At 40.0% G+C, this 19,101-nt stretch overlaps 2 protein-coding genes across 10 annotated transcripts in view; one reads left to right on the top strand and one right to left on the bottom strand.

The window, feature by feature from the left end:
- INTS9 (integrator complex subunit 9) overlaps window positions 1–12,004 on the bottom strand; it is a 106,099-nt gene extending 94,095 nt beyond the window's left edge. The window contains exon 1 of the mRNA XM_070415517.1: window positions 11,744–12,004. Within this exon, the coding sequence (XP_070271618.1) occupies window positions 11,744–11,752 (9 nt within the window). The 5' untranslated portion in view covers window positions 11,753–12,004. The remainder of the gene's footprint in view (window positions 1–11,743) is intronic.
- Window positions 12,005–12,209: 205 nt separating this feature from the next.
- Window positions 12,210–19,101, top strand: part of HMBOX1 (homeobox containing 1) — a 210,251-nt gene continuing 203,359 nt past the window's right edge. For all 9 annotated transcript variants that reach the window (XM_070415513.1, XM_070415509.1, XM_070415512.1 and 6 more), the window contains exon 1: window positions 12,210–12,538. The gene's annotated coding sequence lies outside the window, so the exon portion shown is untranslated. The remainder of the gene's footprint in view (window positions 12,539–19,101) is intronic.

Genomic DNA, 19,101 nt, shown 5'->3' with positions numbered 1-19,101 from the left:
GTGTGTCAAAAACACTCAACATAATCTAAACGTTGCGGGTTTTTTTTTTTTGTTAATCCTTACCCAAGGCTATCTTTTCCATTGTTTTTTTTTCCCCCAGAGAAAGTGGAGAGAAGCGGGGAGAGACACATCCATTGGTTGTCTCCTAAAGGTACCCTGCCCGGGGCCAGGGATTGAACTTGCAACCTAGGAACCTGCCCTTCAATGGGAATCGAACCCATGATCCTTTGGTGTGCGGGCTGACACTCTAACCACTGAACTACACTGTCCAGAGCCAAATGCTTTTTAATTTAACTGTTCCTTCCACCCACAGTAAGATAAAATGCTCCTCCACCAATGTATTTATCAACCAAGGTACCAGCTCAAATTTTCTTTCTCTAGAAAGACCTGATTCTTTGGTTGGAATTCATCTTTTATGATTCTAATCTTCCATACCTTACTATTGCCTTTATCATGGTCTATCACTAAAACTACATACACTTAGCCCCATGCATAAATAATATACACAGTACACTGTGTCTATGGTTTGTTAAATAGTGAGTTACTGACAGGTAGGGTCTATGTGTTATTTATCTTTTGTATGCCCCACAGCATCAAGGAGGTTTTGTACAATATAGGCATTTACTAACATTTGTTGGATTTTTGTTATTCTTTCTCTTATCTGTTAGTTTTAACTATCACATAGTCATTCATCAACAGTTTCTTCCTATTGGATCTACACAGCGTGAATCAAATATAGCTTAAAATAAATAAGCTACTGTCTAAGGTTCCAAAATCCTTTTTGTTTCTATAGAGATTATTTTTGGTGTGGTAATTATGTTTATTTTAACAGACTGTTTTGTTTACATTTCTTGCCTTTATCAGGCCTGTCTCTTAAGTACAGAGAGGGAAACTATTTCTGGCTGTTCTGTTTTCCAAGGAAACCTTGCAATTTTCTTTTAAGGTCATAGAAGTCTTTTATTTCTATGAGTCTGCTATGCACCATCTAAGACTTTAAGTTATAAAAACCATTGTTTTCTCAAAAGTCTGGAAAAAGCTTGCAAGATATAATTAACTGCCTAGAATAAACAATACAACATAAATAGATCTTCCCCTTAGAAAATAACATATTGTTGGGCTATGTGAAAGAATCTCACTTCATTAGCAAGAAAGCAGCTACAGTAGATAAATTAAAATATACAAAAATTTCAAGACAAAATTCAATATAGCAGTGACATGTTGAGTTTGAGCAGCATGCCCACTCATGTCAGAAGTAGAACAGAGATGCCTACCACCACGACTAGTCCAAACTATTCTTAAAGTATAAAACAATGTAATCACACCACGGGGGGTGAGGGGGGGTGGGGGGTGGAGTGAGGCGGGGAGGAGGTGTAAAAAATTATCTGTAAAGTTAAACAGGTGGAAAACCCAACAGAATTAACTGGGAAAACTACTAAAAATTAAAATAAGAAAACTCAACAAAAGGCTGTAGAGAGAATAAAAGAAAAACAAAAAAACCCGCCCTGGACCATATGGCTCCAATGGTTGGAGTGTTGTCCTGAACATTGCAAGGTCATGGGTTTGATTCCCAGTCAGGGTACATACCCAGGTTGTGGGTTCCATCCCCAGTGGGGGCGCATGCGTGAGGCAACTGATTGATGTTTCTCTCTTTCTCTTAAATCAATAAAAGCATTTCCTCAGGTGAAAGAAAGAAAGCCCAGCCGGTTGGCTGAACCTTGAAGATATTATGCTAAGTGACATCTGGAGATGGGTGGTGGTGAGGGCTGCACAACAATGAACAAGTACTTAATGGCACTGAATTATACGTTTAAAAATGGTTAAAATAGTAAATTTTATGTTGTGTGTATTTTACTGCAATTAAAAAGAATGTAATGCACAAGCAGAAAATCTGAAGAGACCTATAGCAAGTAAAATAACTGAATTCGTGCCCCGGTCTGGTGGCTCAGTCAGTTAGAATGGATCATCCCCGGTTGGAGTGTACACTGGAGGCAATCAATAGATGTTTCTCTCTAACATCAATGTTTCTCTCTCTCCCCCCTCCTTTCCTCTCTCTCTCAAATCAATAAACATATTGGCGAGTGAGGGTTAAAAAAAAATTAGTCAATTAGAAATCTTCCCACAAAGAAAAGCCCAGTCCCAGAAGGCATCATTGATGAATTCTATCAAACTTTTAAAGAAGAAATAATATTAATTCTTCATACACCTTCCAGGGTAGACAGGAGGAGGGAACATTTCCCAACTCATTCTATGAGAACAATATTTCTCTGATACTAAAACCAAACAAAGACAGCCTAAGAAAACTGCAGACCAGTATCTCTCATGAATGGATCTGAAAAAATCCCCAACAAAATATCAAACCGAATCTAGCAACACTATAAAGGATTACACATCATGACCAAGTGGAAATGATCCCTAGAACACAAGCGTGACTTAACATTCAAAATTCAATTAAGGTAATATACCATACTAATACAATAAAACTCAAAAACCATAGGATCATCTTGCTATCCAAAGGAAAACCATTTGATAAAATCCAAGACCTGTCCATGAGAAAAATGCTCAACAAACGAGGGATGGGAGGGAACATCCTCAACTTGATAAGGGGCATCTATGAAAAACCTGCAGCTCACATCACATTCAACAGTCAAAGACTGACCGCTTTCCCCCTAAAATCAGAAAAGGGGAAAAGATAGAAAGAACATCTGCCTGCACTTCTATTCAATATTATACTGGAGGGTCTGGCCAGTGCATTTATGCAAGACAGAGAAATAAAAACACGGAGACATTAGAAACAAAAACTTCAGTCAACTGGTACCTGGATAAACAAAGTGTGGTGTATTCATATAGTGTCATATTATTGAGCAATACATGCTACAACATGGATGAATCTCAAAAACATTATGCTAAGTGAAAGAAGTCAGACACAAAAGACCGCATATTGTATGAGCCAATTTATATGAAATGACCAGAAAGGGCAAATCTACAGACAGAAAGTAGATTAGTGGTTGCCTGGACTGACTGCTAATGAGCACAAGGGATCTTTCTGGAGTGGTGGGAATATTCTAAAACTGAATTGTGATTGTTGCCTAACTGTAAATTTTCCAAAAGTCACTGCATGTCCTTTAAATGCATGAGTTCTGTGGTAGGTGAATTATACCTCAATAAAGTTGTTTACAAATATAAAAAAAGGTAATAATTATAATACCATTTACATTACTATTACTGCTTGTTTACCCATATTTCCACATGCTGAAAAAAAATATGGGAAGAATTACTAAGTTAGAACATACAATTATGCCTTCCTCTACTTTATTAGAATAGAAAAATTCGTAAGTATTGTATGTAGGGAAAGAAAGCTTCTGCTTAGGCCATAAATCTGAGAAATGGATTATTTATTAATGTAAGACATTTTATTATTCACCCCCCTTCATAAACACAAGTGAAAAATAAACTGTACCTTAAGGGCAAAAAGGGTGTTTAGTTTTACATGTCCTAAAAAGAATCACTGTTTAAAACATCATCTATCTGATAACCTTTCAGAAAGTTAAAGTTCATTCAGTTGTGCTTAAATTTAAATGTTTTACACCTTTAGGCATCTCCTTCGGATATATGGTCAATCAGGGACAATTTAAACTTCCGGTTTTTCTTAAAGTGAAGTTCCCACCACATGGTTCTTAGTTGTGATCACTGAGCACCTTGGGCTTTCAAGCTGACTCCTTTATCCTACACAGGCCTTCCTATTCCCCATTCCACCAGCCCTTTGCATTCCTGCCTTTTCTCATGATATCTACAAATTCTAGCAAATACCTCTGTCACTTTTTCTGGGTAGGAGGGATCTCCTGTCATTTACACACAATTGGCCCAGCTGCCTCTCCACTTTGCTTGATAACATGATACCGTCATCTTCATTACTACACCCATGCATCAGCATTTTCAAAGCAACACCATAGATTCTTTTAAAAAACCTTTTTTTTTTTTTTTTTAAATCTGGAGAAATTTGCTCCTCTTTCGGATACATTTCTGTTTACGAAATGTGGCTAAAGTCTAACAGACAAGAGGGTGTGAGGATTGATGAAAGAAAAAAGTTACATTAGTAAGACAATGTAACTTTGTAAAGAGACAGATGGCCTTGTTGGCAAGGACTGGGAAATGAATTCTCATACACTACTGCAGTGGTTCCCAAACTTATTTGGCCTACCGCCGCCTTTCCAGAAAAAATATTACACAGCGCCCCCTGGAAATTAATTTTTTAAAAATTTTAATAGCAATTAAACAGAAAGATATATGCCCCCAAATGCACCTGTGGCCATCACCGCCCCCCTGGATCGCTGCAGCGCCCACCAGGGGGTGGTAGCGCCCACTTTGGGAATCACTGCACTACTGGGTACAATGGTAAACTAGTGGGCAAGCTGGCCATCCGTTACAACTTAAAGAAGGCATATTCTTGGACATAGTTAAATATATTTTTGACCATTGCATTAAAAAAAATACTGAACCAGTGCCCAACGATAATTCCACATCAGGAAGTTCACTGTAATATTGTTTGAAATGCACAGTGAGCCTGCTAGACTTTAGTTTCATAAATCTGTTTTGCTTGCTGAAATATATCCAGTGCCTTGAGTAATGCCTAGCACAGAGGAAGCCAAAGTTCAGGAAGATTTGTTGAATGAATAAAATGGATGATGGAGATCTGAAGGGCAGTTCAGGCCTGGGCCTCTGTTGGTATTTAGCAAGCCAAGAGGTGAATGTTCCATTAGGAATGCTAGGCGTTATGAGTTCCATGGCTATGCTGCACTGCTAGCCCTTGTCCGTCCAGTATGCTTTGTTGATCACAGCAGCAAATGGCAGAGGGATTTATGTACTCAGAGCAAACCAGTCACAAAACAAATGTGCTTGTGCAGCTATAAGCAGCAGCACTGCTGTCATGCTTGTTTAGTAAGTGGTATATACATACATACATATATTTTTTTCTTCAACTATTATTACCCTAAAAAAATTCATCATTAGTATACATTTTTTGGGGGGCTTAGTAAGTATAAAAGATTTAATCTTCACAGCAACCATTAGGGCTCTGAAATGCCCAAAAATAAATGATCTGTTTTTATCTCAGAACACTACTGAACAAGGTAAGTGACTTGGACTTATGTCATAGATTTTAAGAGTTTGAGGAAATCATATGAAAGGAGAAAAAAACCTATCATACTGTAATGATTGTCTTTACATCATAAAGACACAGGAGGGCACTCTAATCAACCAGCAAAGAAAAACACAGAAAAGATGGTGAAGTCAGGTTGACCTTTTAACAATCTTACCGCAATAGGTGAATTAAGCATCAGTCAATGTGTGAATGTTTGTAATTTACAGCAAGAGATTTTCCGTTAATCCAAATTCTAGGAAGCCAAAAGGACTCTGAAATTGTGTAAATTGGAGAAAGAATCCATCCCTCTCAGATCCACACTTTCTAAAGATTTGTTCAATTAACCTTGGGGCAGGATTTGCCCCTTTCAAGCAAAGATCTTCTATACAAACTTCAATTCCACTTTTTTTTTTTTTTTTCTCCACTAGGAATAATCCATGAATCCATTTTTTTACTCCATCCCTTTTCCTAGGAGAAATGGCGAGTTAAAAGTTTGAGCCACCCCCAAAGCCAGTAGTAATGAGAGCATAGAACACTAAAGAATATGTCTTATGGCTTTCTTGAGTTTTTAAATTTATAAATACAACTACAGCATATAATTTCTTCCACCAAATTAAAAAAGTATAGCGTATCAAGCATTTAAATGAGCTTTCTTTCAGACCTTTAACAAGAGAGCAACAATAACTGCAGAGATCCATAGATTCTAGGGAATCAGGACCATTCATACAGGATTATCATTCATCTTAAAGTCACATTCAAATTTGTGCTTCAGCAAAATTACAAATAATTCCTTGTCATCTATCTTTGGGGTCAAATGTAAATAGTCAACATGGAAAGTATTAAAACTCTGAATGCCAAGGATATACTGTGGTTGCATCTTTGTTGACTGAATTAATTAGAAGATTCTCTCCATCTCTGGAACTATCTATAGCAGCGGTTGTCAACCGGTGGTCCGCGGACCACTGGTGGTCCGTGAGGTCCGAAAGGTTGGCGACTGCTGATCTATAGGAAGTATGACACATGCTGCATTCTTGAACTGCTTATCATTTTATTCACTTTAATCTTCATCTATTTGAATGACTAAATTCCTGGTCATGATGTTTCAAAATCAATTTCTGTCAGTGTATTCAGTATTTTTTTTTATAAGTTCCCTGGTGAATTCTAGTTCCTTATCCTTAGCTGAACTGGTCATCAGGGTGTACCCAATTAGGCTCAATCTATACTAAAAGAGAACATGCTCTAAAATTTGCTAATTTAGAGGATGCATTTTTAATTTTCCTGTTCCTTTTAAAACAATTCTGGTTCCCTGAAGATACTAATGAATTTCTTCAGTTAAATAAAGCTGCCTGAATACTGTATCATATTAGAGACAGTCCCTAAAATCCGTTCAGTTGGTATCTAAGAAGGAGATATTTAAGGATTACATTATAATGACATGCATTGTCTTCCCTTGGGTGTGTAAAAAGCCACCGAGAGAATGTGTAAAGTTAGAGAACTGTAAATGGTATCAGAGGCTAACTTGGGGAGTAAAAAAACTATCTTGGGCACTCAACTGGTATGATCTGATATGGAGTCCTTTGTATTATCAAGAAAGTTTCCAAACTTCAATTTTTTACCACTAATCTTTTTTTAAGATCTTAATTTAACCAAACTCCCATTTAAAGATAATTTTTAAACTAGCCCAGAAGAGCGGATGAGAGGTAAGAAGGGAAGGTGGGGGTGAGGGGGTTCCTTCCCTTCAGAACAGGCCTCCCCCTGCCTCCTCTCCAGAGTCTCCCAGGTGCCAGACCTAAAGGCTTTCCCCACAGTGATCCTTTGATTATTTTTACTTCCCCTGGACCCGTATGTTCTAACAGAATTCTAACAAACTAAAATTATTAAGAAAAAAATAGCTTCAAATAAACTCTCAGTATGCACTCTGGCGTCCTTCCTCTAAGAGCGAACCTAGAACATGCCAGGCACTGTGCAAGGTGCTGGAGTCCTTGCCCTCATTAAGCAGCAGACTCCTGAGGAAGGAATCTTGGGTTCAGATCTTAGCTATGCCGCTTTTTTCCTCTGTGTAACTTTGAGCGACATCACCTCCCTGGGTTCAGTTTTTTGTTGTTGTTTTTTAAATCTGTAAAATGGTTGCCCTAGCTGGTTTGGCTCTCTGGATAGAGCATCCGCCTGCGGACTGAAGGGTCCCAGGTTCGATTCCAGTCAAGGGCATGTACCTTGGTTGCAGGCACATCCCCAGTAGGGGTGTGCAGGAGGCAGCTGATCGATGCTTCTCTCTCATCGATGCTTCTCTCTCATTGATGTTTCTAACTCTCTATCCCTCTCCCTTCCTTTCTGTAAAAAATCAATAAAATATATATATTAAAAAAATAAAATAAAATAAATCTGTAAAATGGGACTATCATCCCTGGGGCCTAGACGAAAGGATTAAATGGGCCACTGAATAGGAAGTACCTTGCACAGTGCCTGGCACATAGTAATTGTTCCATAAAGGGTAGCACTTATTTTTCACTCCAATGTTACAGCTTATTGTAACGTTTTAACTTTACCCCTTAAGCTTTACTCAATGATATTTACAGACCTTGATAAGCCTTCAATATTATTCAACTACTATTTAGTGGTGTCACACTATGTTGGGCCTTGGGAATACACAGTATAAAAGAGAGAGGGCAGAAATAAAACTAATCACCACAAATGCTACAAAAGGAGGTGTGCCATGGAAGCATATAAGAGGGGTGGGTACCTAATTAAAGGAAACCTTGAGGAAGTGCTATTTAAAAAAAAACAATTTAATACATTTTTATTGATTTCAGAGAGGAAGGAAGAGGGAGAGATAGATAGAAACATCAACGATGAGAGAGAATCTTTGATCGGCTGCCTCCTGCACCCCCTCTACTGGGGACCGAGCCCTGACTGGGAATCAAACCGTGTCCTCCTGGTTCAGAGGTCGACACTCAACCACTGAACCACACTGGCTGGACGAGGAGGTGCTATTTCATCAGAGACGGAAATGTATAAAGAAATTAGGCAGGGAGAAAGTGTTGTAGGCAATGGAACATATTGTCAAGTCCCAGAGGCAAAAGAGAGCAGGGAAAGCTGAAGGAACTGGGAGATGTGTAAAATCACTGGAACAGGGAGAACAACGGAGATGAGGGCTAGACACACACCCGGAGAGGCAGGCAGGACCAACTCAGTCAAGTGAAAAATTATAAAACCTTATCCTAAGGGCAAAGGGTTTCATGTAACTGCAGTTTAAAACAACTTTGAGGATGCAGAGGAGAAAATGGATTGGAGAGGGGAAAGACTGAATGTAGGCAGCCCAGATAGAAGGTCTTTTGAATTCCAAATGTCAAGTGAAAAGAGCCCCTACAAAGGCAGTATTAGCAGGACCGGAGAGAAACAGACCCGTTCAACAACAGAAGTAGACTAAGATGCGGCCACAGACTGGGAAGGGTATTTTGGAAGTCATAATCTCAAAACCAAGAATGTGCACAATAAAATGTATTTCTGTGTTTCATGAAATAAATGTAAGACAGGGCTGACTACATATTCCGGAAGCGGTACACAAAGTTAAACATTTTAGGCCATGGGAATATTTATTACAACTCTACGGGAGGCACATCACACAAAAGGAGTCTAATTTACTCTCAATATTTTTTGAAACCACTTTGCTATGTTGATAGAAATTCTGCATTACAGATCATCTATTAACTACCAAATGAGTTTTTCGTGTTTTTTTTGTTTTTTTTTTAAAATCCTCACCTGAGGATATTTTTTCCATTGATTTCTAGAGAGAGTGGAAGGAAGGAAGGAGGCGGGGAGATAGAGGGGGGAGAGAGTGAGAGAGACATGTACATTGGTTGCCTCCTGCACACTCCTACCGGGGCTGGGGAACCTGCAACAGAGGTATGTGCCCTCACCGGGAATCTAACCTGAGACCCCTCTAACCACTGAGCCAAACTGGCCAGGGCCCAAATGAGTTTTTAACACTTCCTCAGAGCTATCTTTTGGTTCTTAAAGGAAAAAAAAAAGTTTCTACTTTTTTCCCTTCCATGATTTCACATCTCTAAATAAATTAAGCAGGAGGATATTATGAGCAAACCAAAGTACAGTGGTGGCCAAAAGTAGGTTTACAGCTGTTTGTACGGAAAAAGACATGCAGGTTATAATTATTACTAATAAATAATACAAGAATAAATTCACAACTGTCAAATAAACCATGGCTCTCTGATAACCGGAGCAAATGAGTTTTTACGGAAAAACTGTTTCACACTTGCATGCCTTCGCGCCAAGCACACCCAACGTAATTTATCTTTTATTGAAGACACATGATCTGTGCTCCAACCATTTAGGCCAGTGGTTCTCAACCTTGGCTGCACATTAGAATTACCTGGGCATCTTTTTAAAATCCTGATTTCTGGGCCTCATCCTCCGGAAACTGTTTCTTTGTTACTAATGTTGTGGCCCCACCCCATAAAAAAGAAACAGAATTTCTGGAGGATGAGGCCCAGAAATCAGGATTTTAAAAAGACTCCCAGGTGATTCTAATGTGCAGCCAAGGGTGTGAACCTCTGATTTAGGCGAAAGCTTTTTGCTTCTAAGCTGATTCCTCTTCATGGAAGACCCGAGCCTACTCCTCTTTCTTATCAATTCCAGAGCCATCTTTCCAAGAATGTCTCTCAATCATTCTCTCAGTTCTCCAAGCCCTAAACATGCCTCTGTGTTACCATGAATTAGAGTTTTGGCTTACTTTTCTACCTTCATTATATTGCACACTTCTTTAGGGATAGAGTGGTGACTTTCAATTCTGCATTCTTAAGTGTCTAGCACACGGTACCTAGAAGCAAATTGATATTCTCAAGGTTTACAGATCTGTGCCCTCCCCTTACATAAACAGCTTTAAATAGAGAGAGTTTTGGAGCTGAATCTACTTTTAATACTTTCTCTGAGCTTTCAAAAAATAGCTGGCACTTTGCTGAGCAAGTAAGTATATACCTGCAGCATGGTAATTACCAAAGGGCAGATGAGAGGAGTGTGTGTCCTATGAATAAGCATGTTCAAGTAATTACATAAATGGGAGGGGGTTAGGCTTTTTTTTTTTTTTTTTTGTATAAATTACAGATGCCCTCGTTGGTTTGGCTCAGTGGATAGAGCGTCAGCCTGCAGACTGTGTCCTGGGTTCAATTCCAGTCAAGGGCACATGCCTGTGTTGCAGACTTGATCCCTATAGCGGGTGTGCAGGAGGCAACCAACCAATGGTTCTCTCTCATCACTGAGGTTTCTATCTCTCTCTCCCTCTCCCTTTCTCTCTGAAATCAATAAAAACATATTTTAAAATAAAATAAAAATTACAGAAAGTAAAGCTTGACAATATTTGGCTACAGGAACATGATTTTAAAAGGTACAGCATCGCACACGCTTTTCTCCTCTCCTAATTATGCTATTAACTAATCCCACAAAGTTGGAATAAACTAGTTAGGTCTGCGTGCACAATGATAGTAAAATGGCTCAAAATAAAGGTCTGAGTGTTCTTAGAAGCCAGGTGTTTTGAGTATTGGGATTCGGACTCCAGGTAGACTGGCATATTCCATCTAACCTTGGATCATGAAGTCCTTACAGACTGTAATGTCTTTTTATTTCAACTTGAAGATCTGATTGGCTTTATGAAGCAATTCATGAATCGGCAGCATTTCATCTAGCAACTAGAGGGGCGCTCCCAACTCTAATGTGTTAACACTTCCGCTCAATCCATCTATAAGCAGGCTCTACAGCAGCGGTTCTCAACCTGGGGGTCGAACAACCCTTTCACAGGGGTCGCCTAAGACCATCGGAAAACACACATATAATTACATAGTTTTTGTGATTAATCACTATGCTTTAATTATGTTCAATTTGTAACAATGAAAATACATCCTGCATATCAGATATTTACATTACGATTCATAACAGTAGCAAAATTACAGTTACGAAGTAGCAGCGAAAATAATTTTATGGCTGGGTCACAACATGAGGAACTGTATTAAAGGGTCGCGGCATTAGGAAGGTTGAGAACCACCGCTCTACAGGTTTAAGCCTCAAATCTCCCAGGAGCACTCCCTGCCCTCGTCCTTCTCTGAATTCCGAGTGCAATTAGGAGTCTATAACAGAAAATTTAATAATGACCCTCTGTCCAATATTTTCTACCCTCTACTCATAAGTCAGAAAGCCTCTCAACAAGGGTAAGAAGAAACGCTAAACAAGCGCCAACTGCGTGGAAAGAAGTTAACAAGCTATTATAACACTCACGTGGCAGCTGAGAAACCAGCCGAACCCAGTTCATCAAGCCCACCCTTAGTTGGTCGGTGAAGAAATGTTCCAGTCAACCACTTATCTAACCAAAGGGACCCACCAAGGGTGTCTAAGATCCCCTGGCAGCTGTGTGTGAGGTGGGGTAGGGAGGTGTGATTCGAACCCCCTCAAACAACAAACAGCAGCTTTCCTTAGTTCACCGCACTTTCTAGTTCCCTAATTACCACCCCTTTAGACACGGTTCCCTTCGCCAGGTGGAAACGACTAAGTCCAAAGGATATGGCACAACCATTGCCCTCTGACCTAGGATAAGAGACTCACCAGTTTCATATTGGACTTTTGGTTGTTGAACACCAGTCACTGGACTCCTCAAACCCAGAAAGCGTCTTCCGGTTCAAGCTCCGCCGCTCGCCCGAGGAGAGCATCGCGGGACGTGTAGTCTTTCTTCCCTGCGCCCCCTTTCCGGGGCATCATGGGAAATGTAGTCATACCTCCATACATCCTGGGAACTATAGTTATCTTTCCTTCTCCTCCGTTTTCTCTCGAAACATCTCCTTCCGTCCGCTCAAATTCATCCCCGCCGCCAATTCATCCTGCCTCTCCACCCGAGCGTGATCTCATGTCCACAGTCTGGGCCTGGTACCCATGGTATTCTGGGATGTGTAGTCCCCACGGCTCTGCCGCCCCTTTCCCCTCCTCCCGGTGGGCGCGCGACTTGCCGGGAGTTGTAGTTCACTGGAGTCTCTGGACGCAGAGTCCCACACGTTTACTCAGGGGAGGTAGGAACTACAACTCCCAGGGCCGCCCGGCTGCAGCAGGTGGGAGCGGGGCTGTTGATATCAATATGGCGGTTGTCAGCCAGACAAAGACAGTCAGTCTGATGTGATTGAGACAAGGGAGGTTTTCAGGGGGAGACTGGGAGATAGGGGCCTCCCCTCCCCCTCCTCCTCTTCCTGTGCGGACCTCAACCCCTCCCCAGTCCGCTCCCGACCGGCGCCCCACGCGGAAGACACCCCTCCCCCTCCCGCTTTCCCCTCCTCCCGGTCTCAGCCCTTCGTACTGGGACGTTGGGGAGGGGGCTGTGCCGCGCGGAGAGAACTCGGCAACGATTCCGAGGTGAGTCAAGCGGTTTTAAAGCCGGACTACCTCAAGTCTCTTTCCTCACTTCTTTCTCTCCACTTTTTTTTTTTTTTTTTTTTTTTTTGCGGGGTTTTGGGGAGAAAGTGAGTGGGCTGGGGCTGGGTCTCTGAAACGGCCGGATTGAGAGGAGGGAGGACGCAGGGGGCTTCCGAGTGGGTGACCCGGACGCAGGGTCTGGGGTGGGGCGGTTTGTGGGGGGCGGTCATTGAAAGGCGTCGGCTGCACCCCAACTCTGTTCTCCTCGTCTCCTCTGGGCGGAAGGTTGGACTCCCGGAGGTGGGGTCTCCTGCTTGGAGTTTGGGAAACTGTAGGGTGAATTGGAGGCGTGTGGGCTTGTTTGGGGTGTGTGACTGCGGTTGAAACTGGGTGACGTGTCCTCGGGGAACGTGTTAGCCTTGAATGGAGGTCTAGCGACGGGAAGTTCGGCAGCTGGAGTCCAAGCTGCGCCCTGGGCCTGGGCGGAGAGGCGGGCGCGAGGTGCGGGACCTGGACCTCGGGGCCGGCGCCGCGGTGCGAGGCAGCGGGGCTCGCAACTCGCCGGCGTCCCGTCGCCCGATCCCGCCCGCCCTGCCCGCCTCCGCCCCCTCCCCGGACGCATCGCCACCCCGAACTCCGGGCGGGAGCCGACTGTCGAGCGGAGGTGGCGTGGAGCGGGGTTCTTGCATCCCTGAAGTCGGTAGATGAGGTGGGAAAGGAAAAAAAGTGTTCTTAATATTTTATTCCGGAACCGTGTTTTGGTGACACGATTGGGGCTGCTTCGAAAGGAGTCCTCCACCCACCCTCTCCCCGAAAACAGCAGGTAGGTGTATCTCCATCTCCTCGTCTGGGTGTCGAGCACATTAAACATGAGCTGCGGGCGCGCGGGGTCGCGGTCGGGAGTGCTGGCATGTGTCTGCCCCTCTGTCTACTTAAAAACACAGGATGACTTGTGTATCTTGAGATGGGGCGACTGATTTGCGTGGCAGGAAAAACTGTTGGAAATTATTTGGAGGCGGGTGGGGTGGGGTGGGGGGGAGTCGCTGAAAGGCGCTGTGTGTGTTTTCCTTGTACCCCACCCTGTTCCGTCTCGCATTTGTCTGAAAGCCGGCACCGAAGAGCGAGGAGGCATTGGGTGAGTGGAGGGGCGAATGCAGCTGGCATTCAAGGTACCGTGTGAAGTTGAACGGTATGAAGTGATCGCTTTATGCAATTGCCCTGACGCTTTAAAAACCCTCCTGTTCCCTGTAGGGCGGAGTGATGCGACTAGTTCATTTCCCTGAGATCCTGCAGCTGTTCAGACCTCTGCCTTCCCTCCTTCCCGCTTCCCTTCCTTCCTTCCTTCCTTTCCTTCTTCTTTCCTGAAGTCCTTCCTTCCTTTCTTTCTTGGCATTGTACTTTGCTCTTCCTGGGATGGACGTACTGCCTCCTGTGCCTGTTTGTTTAGTTTGTGCTAATACGGTTGTGCTTTTTGTGGTTTTGTGAGTAAAACACATCTTTAGGTGAAAAGGACCTGCATTTGTTTTTATTTTGCATTTAGCCACAGGTAATGGTCACAGCAAGGTTTCAGTGCTTTGCATTAAACTTATTGTAAAACTGTACAACCGAGTTGTGAGAGCTGGCTGAACTACGTTTATAAGTCGTTTGGAAAATGTGAATTGTGATTCCCCCCAACCCCCACCCCCAAGTTTCAGTTAGAGGTATGAAGGGAAGGGGATTGCAACATGTCGTTTCTCACAGTCTTTAATATTTAATAACATCACACCAGGAGAATTCAAGATAATATAATTTGTATTTCCTTCCGTCTGAAATATGTTTGTCAATATCCCTTCTCACGAGACAGATTTTTACTGTAATAGACTTTTAAATAACCAAAGGAATTGGCATAATTTCTCTTTAGACTGTTGAGAATTTAGTGTACTTACATATTTGGCTGCAAACTTATCAATTCTTGAACCTAGCAACTGCAAACTTATCAATTCTTGAACCTTTGAAACTGAAAGTCACATAGATACAGTATGTAATTTTATGGTATATTTTATAACCTTTGAATTGGAATTCCTGCAGTTGATAGTTCACACATACAAGCTGACTGTATGCATGAGGTAGCATATATATTTAGATTGACCTGAATAAAACAAAATTGATGTCTCCTAAATTTTGAATTTAGAATACAAAGTAGAGCCTTTAGTTTGTTATAGACTAGGATTTCCAGAATTTGTTTGTTTTAACCTTCTATCTTAACCTGAAACATTACTTTGTAAAAACTAGAGAAAAATCCTAAATAACTCCATAATAGAGTGATTTTTTTTGTGTGTGAAAGGTATTCTGTTAGATATACAATATTAAAATGTTCAATAATTGTTTTAGAAATAAAACTAAAATGTTTGTTGAGAATTGGAACCATATAACAGTATTTGCTCTTCTGCCTGCCCTTACCTCAGGTTTTTCTTTTTGTTTGTTTTCTTCTATGGAAATGCAAAGTTATTGGGAAAGCTTTCATTGAACTTTCTCTAACAGTCCGATTTAAAGTAAACCAGATATATTCCTTGCATTCATTGGGGGTGATTCTGTTGCATTTTAAGCACTGAGCATTAAAATGGTGTAAAGCCTTTACTGCAGGTTAAAGCATAAAACGTTCTCAGCATGTGGAAGTCATATGGTTTACGAAAAAAGTAGAAAATCAGGACATTGGTGCCTGCCAGTTTAAGATTTCATCCTGTAACTGTGAAAGACACGTTTATTTTAATATGATTGCTTCTAAAAATGTTGCCTGTGTTATGGAAGTTGAAAATCCAAACTGTTTTTAACCAATCTGTTGCTAGTTTAGTATACCGTATTGTTGCAGATGTGCATCAAGGAACCTTTAGGGGTCAGCTTTATGTTGAATATCTAGTGAGGCATCATTTTCACTGTGGTACTAACAGATTTCAGTCGTCTTAGCATAAATCCTTGGCTGAAGCATCACTAATATAAATTTAATAGCACAGTCTTGGTAAATTACAAAATATATGTAACAAATCTCTCCTTGGTTCATCATTAAAAAATAATAGAAGTAGCTCATTTATGCCAACTTTTGTGGCAGGTATAAGTTGGAATGGCATTGCTTGTTTCAGTAGATATTGAATACATTGGGAATATTTCTGCCTAATTCCTTCATTTTGGGTCTTTTGTATATTATATTTAGTCTATTCCACTTTTAATATTTCCTGTAAAACCATGTTTGCTTTTTCTATTCATTTCATTGCAGCTCTTGCTTCTATTATTTTTATATGCAGATCTTTAAACTTGAATTATTACTTTTGGGAATTAGACATTTATTCTATAATGTCATTTTTCATAAATGTAAGTTGGTGTACCACTCAACTTTTTAAAAATGTCAGCGTTTACAGATAAAGATGCTTAGTGAAAATTTGTTGGCTTTGTTTGTTTGGTGAACCTGCTTTATTTTGATGTTTTTTTTTTGTCTCCATAATTAATTTTATAGCTCCCTTTACTATTTGGCTAGATTTTTCTTATAACCCCTGGCTTTTACTTCTCAATTTAGGAGAACTTTAATTTCTAAACCAGTTGTTATGAGTGGAAATCCCAGCTTGTCTGGAGTGTTATATATGTATATTCACATATGCACTCACAGTTACAAAACACCATTATGTTTCCTTATACATGACATCGGTATATATCTATCAGACTTGTACACCATGAAAAAGGAATCTGAGCCACAATAATAGGAGAGTAAAGGGGCTCAAGCTAGAAATCAAAGTGTAACCACATCACATGCTGTCCACGATATGGAATCTAGGGAGATTTGCAGCATCATTGTCAACTGTTACTTTAATAGATTCTGTCAAAATCTAGTTCTCTCAAAATGGGAGCTACTGGTATTGAAAATTTTCTCAAAATAATATTAAGTAATATGTGACTTAGATTAGTAAGTGCAGCTGTCCCCCAAGTTGATCCTTACCAGACTTAGGGCCCATCATAAGTACAGTGTAAAATTTTTTCCGAGTGATTATTTGACATAAAACTTTTAGTTAGAGTCTTTTTAAACATAATCCAATGCTTTAGATAACTTGTTTTTCTTGATGTTAGATGAAACAAGTTGGAAATTTACTATAACATTGTCTTGGACACTTTCCAAGAGCATTTAGTTACTGGAAGCTCCTGGCATTAGCATAGTTTTTACCCTTACAGTGGTAATAAGGTTGAAGTTACAGTAAGTTTTTCCAATGGTTATTATAATGTTAACGCAATATTTTAAAGATCTTTGGCTTGGTTTATAAGGATAGTTTTTTGCCTTTTTTATTTTTTACATTTACAAACAGAAAGAGAAAAAATAATAGTTGATTTAGCTTTGAAGTTGTGTTATTTTACTTCTTTAGAATCCTAAAATAGGTGGTAACAGATCCCTCCTTATAAGTGATAAAATTAGAATCAAATTTATTCAAAGGGCATTTGGATTTTATTCTTACACTTAGAGTACTGATTATGATCAAAATTTTTACTCAATTCCACATATTAAATGTAGCTTTTCTGTCCATCTCACCTTCAGTGGTTTATCAGAGGTCTGCATGTGGTTATCAATATTAAACAATTAGTATGGAATTACCAAGTGGCAGTAGTTTTAGTATATATAATCACTTTTTCAAAGAGGGGAAGTCAAATGCTATGGCCATTGGTGAAATGAAGATGACTTAAGATTGAATTTACCTGCTTTAGGATTTTGATACAGTAATCATGATTGAAATATGAAGCTACTATTGGGTTGGGTCTAGTCAGTCAAGCTATGGAATAATTTTTATTGTCTCCATCCAGTGTTTATCTATTCACTTATTTTCATTCTATTGTTATTCTCAGGCCTTCATCAGTCTTGCTTGCCACATCAGTCTTTTAACTAATCTTCCTGCTTTTAGTGTTTTTCCATAGTCATTCTTCAATCCAATTAGGAATCTCACTAAAATAAAATGTGAATTTTATTTTCAGCCATATTTCAACTATAATCCTTCAATGGCTCTTTAGCCTTTTGGATTACATCCAAACTGTCATTTCACCTGTGTCCACATCCTGCCTCTGCCACTTACTAGCTATGTGACCTTAGGCTAGTCATTTAACTTGTCTCTGCCTCAATTATCTCATCTAAAGAATGGGAATAAATACTCCTTCATAGAATTATTGTGAGCCCTTAGAATGCTGTTAAATCCTTAGAATGCTTTTGGCATATCATAAATGTTAACTATTATAACTGTGCTGTAACAGATAATTTTATGTTCTGGTTCCTGCCTTACATTTTATGATTACTGATCTCAGACCCTTAGCCATGCCAACTGGTAGACCAACCCCAATACTCTGTAGCATGGATAAGGAAGGTTGGACATTAGTCTATGAAGGTTGCATTTGTTAGTAGTATCTTCAAAAATAAAGAATTGTGAACTTTAAATTTAAAGCACATTACTGTATAAAGAATGATGGTATATTTTGCTATTCTGGCTTTTATTTTTCTACCAAAATAAAGAGTAATACTAGTTAGATTATTGACTAATTCAGGCTACAATTTAAAAAATCACTTGCCTAGCCATGTTAATACATTATTCTAGGTTTCTAACCTAGATTTCCCCTTGATACACCAATTTTTTATATCTTCTCATCTAAGTTCATTAAAGATCTATTCACTTTGTGTAGTTTCTTTTACTTTCTTCTCCACAAATCTGAATTCTCACTCCATTTCAAGTAATGTGTTTTCTTTAAGTTACTATTGGGACAATTGAATAGTTGCATTATATGATCTGGAAGCCACTTTAGACAAACATCTGTTTTATTTACATACTAATGTTTATACTTACACACTGCTTCAGTTGGTTTTCCAGAGTGCTAGATGATACACATACGGTGATTTATATCTGTGTCTCATTCCTCTCAAGGAGAAAGAATGTCTTGTTTTTACTAAACTGAGCCTCACAAGGATAAATGTTACCAAAACGATTGTATAGAAGTAGCAGGATGATAGCTAAGGTATAAGTTCAAACTTTAGAGTGTAATTTTTGTAGGATGCTATATTATGACTGTGGTTTGCAAACACTAATTTAGCCAGCGTTTACCTTTATGGAACATAATTGTTCATTGTGGAGAACTTGAAAGCAGCGATTCTGAATATTATCGTTATTTGGTTGAAAATGCATTTTTTTTTTTTGAGTCAAAGATAGCCTATGTTTAGTTTTACATAGCAGTTTAGAACACGCAGGACAAGAATAGTTGCTGTACACTCTTTTCTAAAGTAGACCTCTCTGAGAAGATGGCATGGTCTTAGAATACTGTATCATGGTTTTCAATAAGATACCACTTCCCTCCAAAGGTGATAGGTCTAAAGTTAAATATAAATTTCTTTGAGGTTTTTTCTCTTTAAAAAAAGTTTCTTCCTTGCCCTGGCTGGTGTGCTCAGTGGTTAGAGCATCAGCCCAGCACCAAAGGGTCTTGGGTTTGATTCCCAGTCAAGGGCATGTACCTGGGTTGCAGGTTTGACCCCCAGCCCCTTTCAGGGCACATGTATGTGGGAGGCAACCAGTCGT

The sequence above is a fragment of the Myotis yumanensis genome, unplaced genomic scaffold (assembly GCF_028538775.1).
Source record: "Myotis yumanensis isolate MYYU_CA2020_CCGP unplaced genomic scaffold, mMyoYum1.0.hap1 SCAF_5, whole genome shotgun sequence".
In the NCBI taxonomy this organism is placed as follows: Eukaryota; Metazoa; Chordata; class Mammalia; order Chiroptera; family Vespertilionidae; genus Myotis; species Myotis yumanensis.
This window is presented reverse-complemented; position numbering and strand designations above follow the sequence as displayed.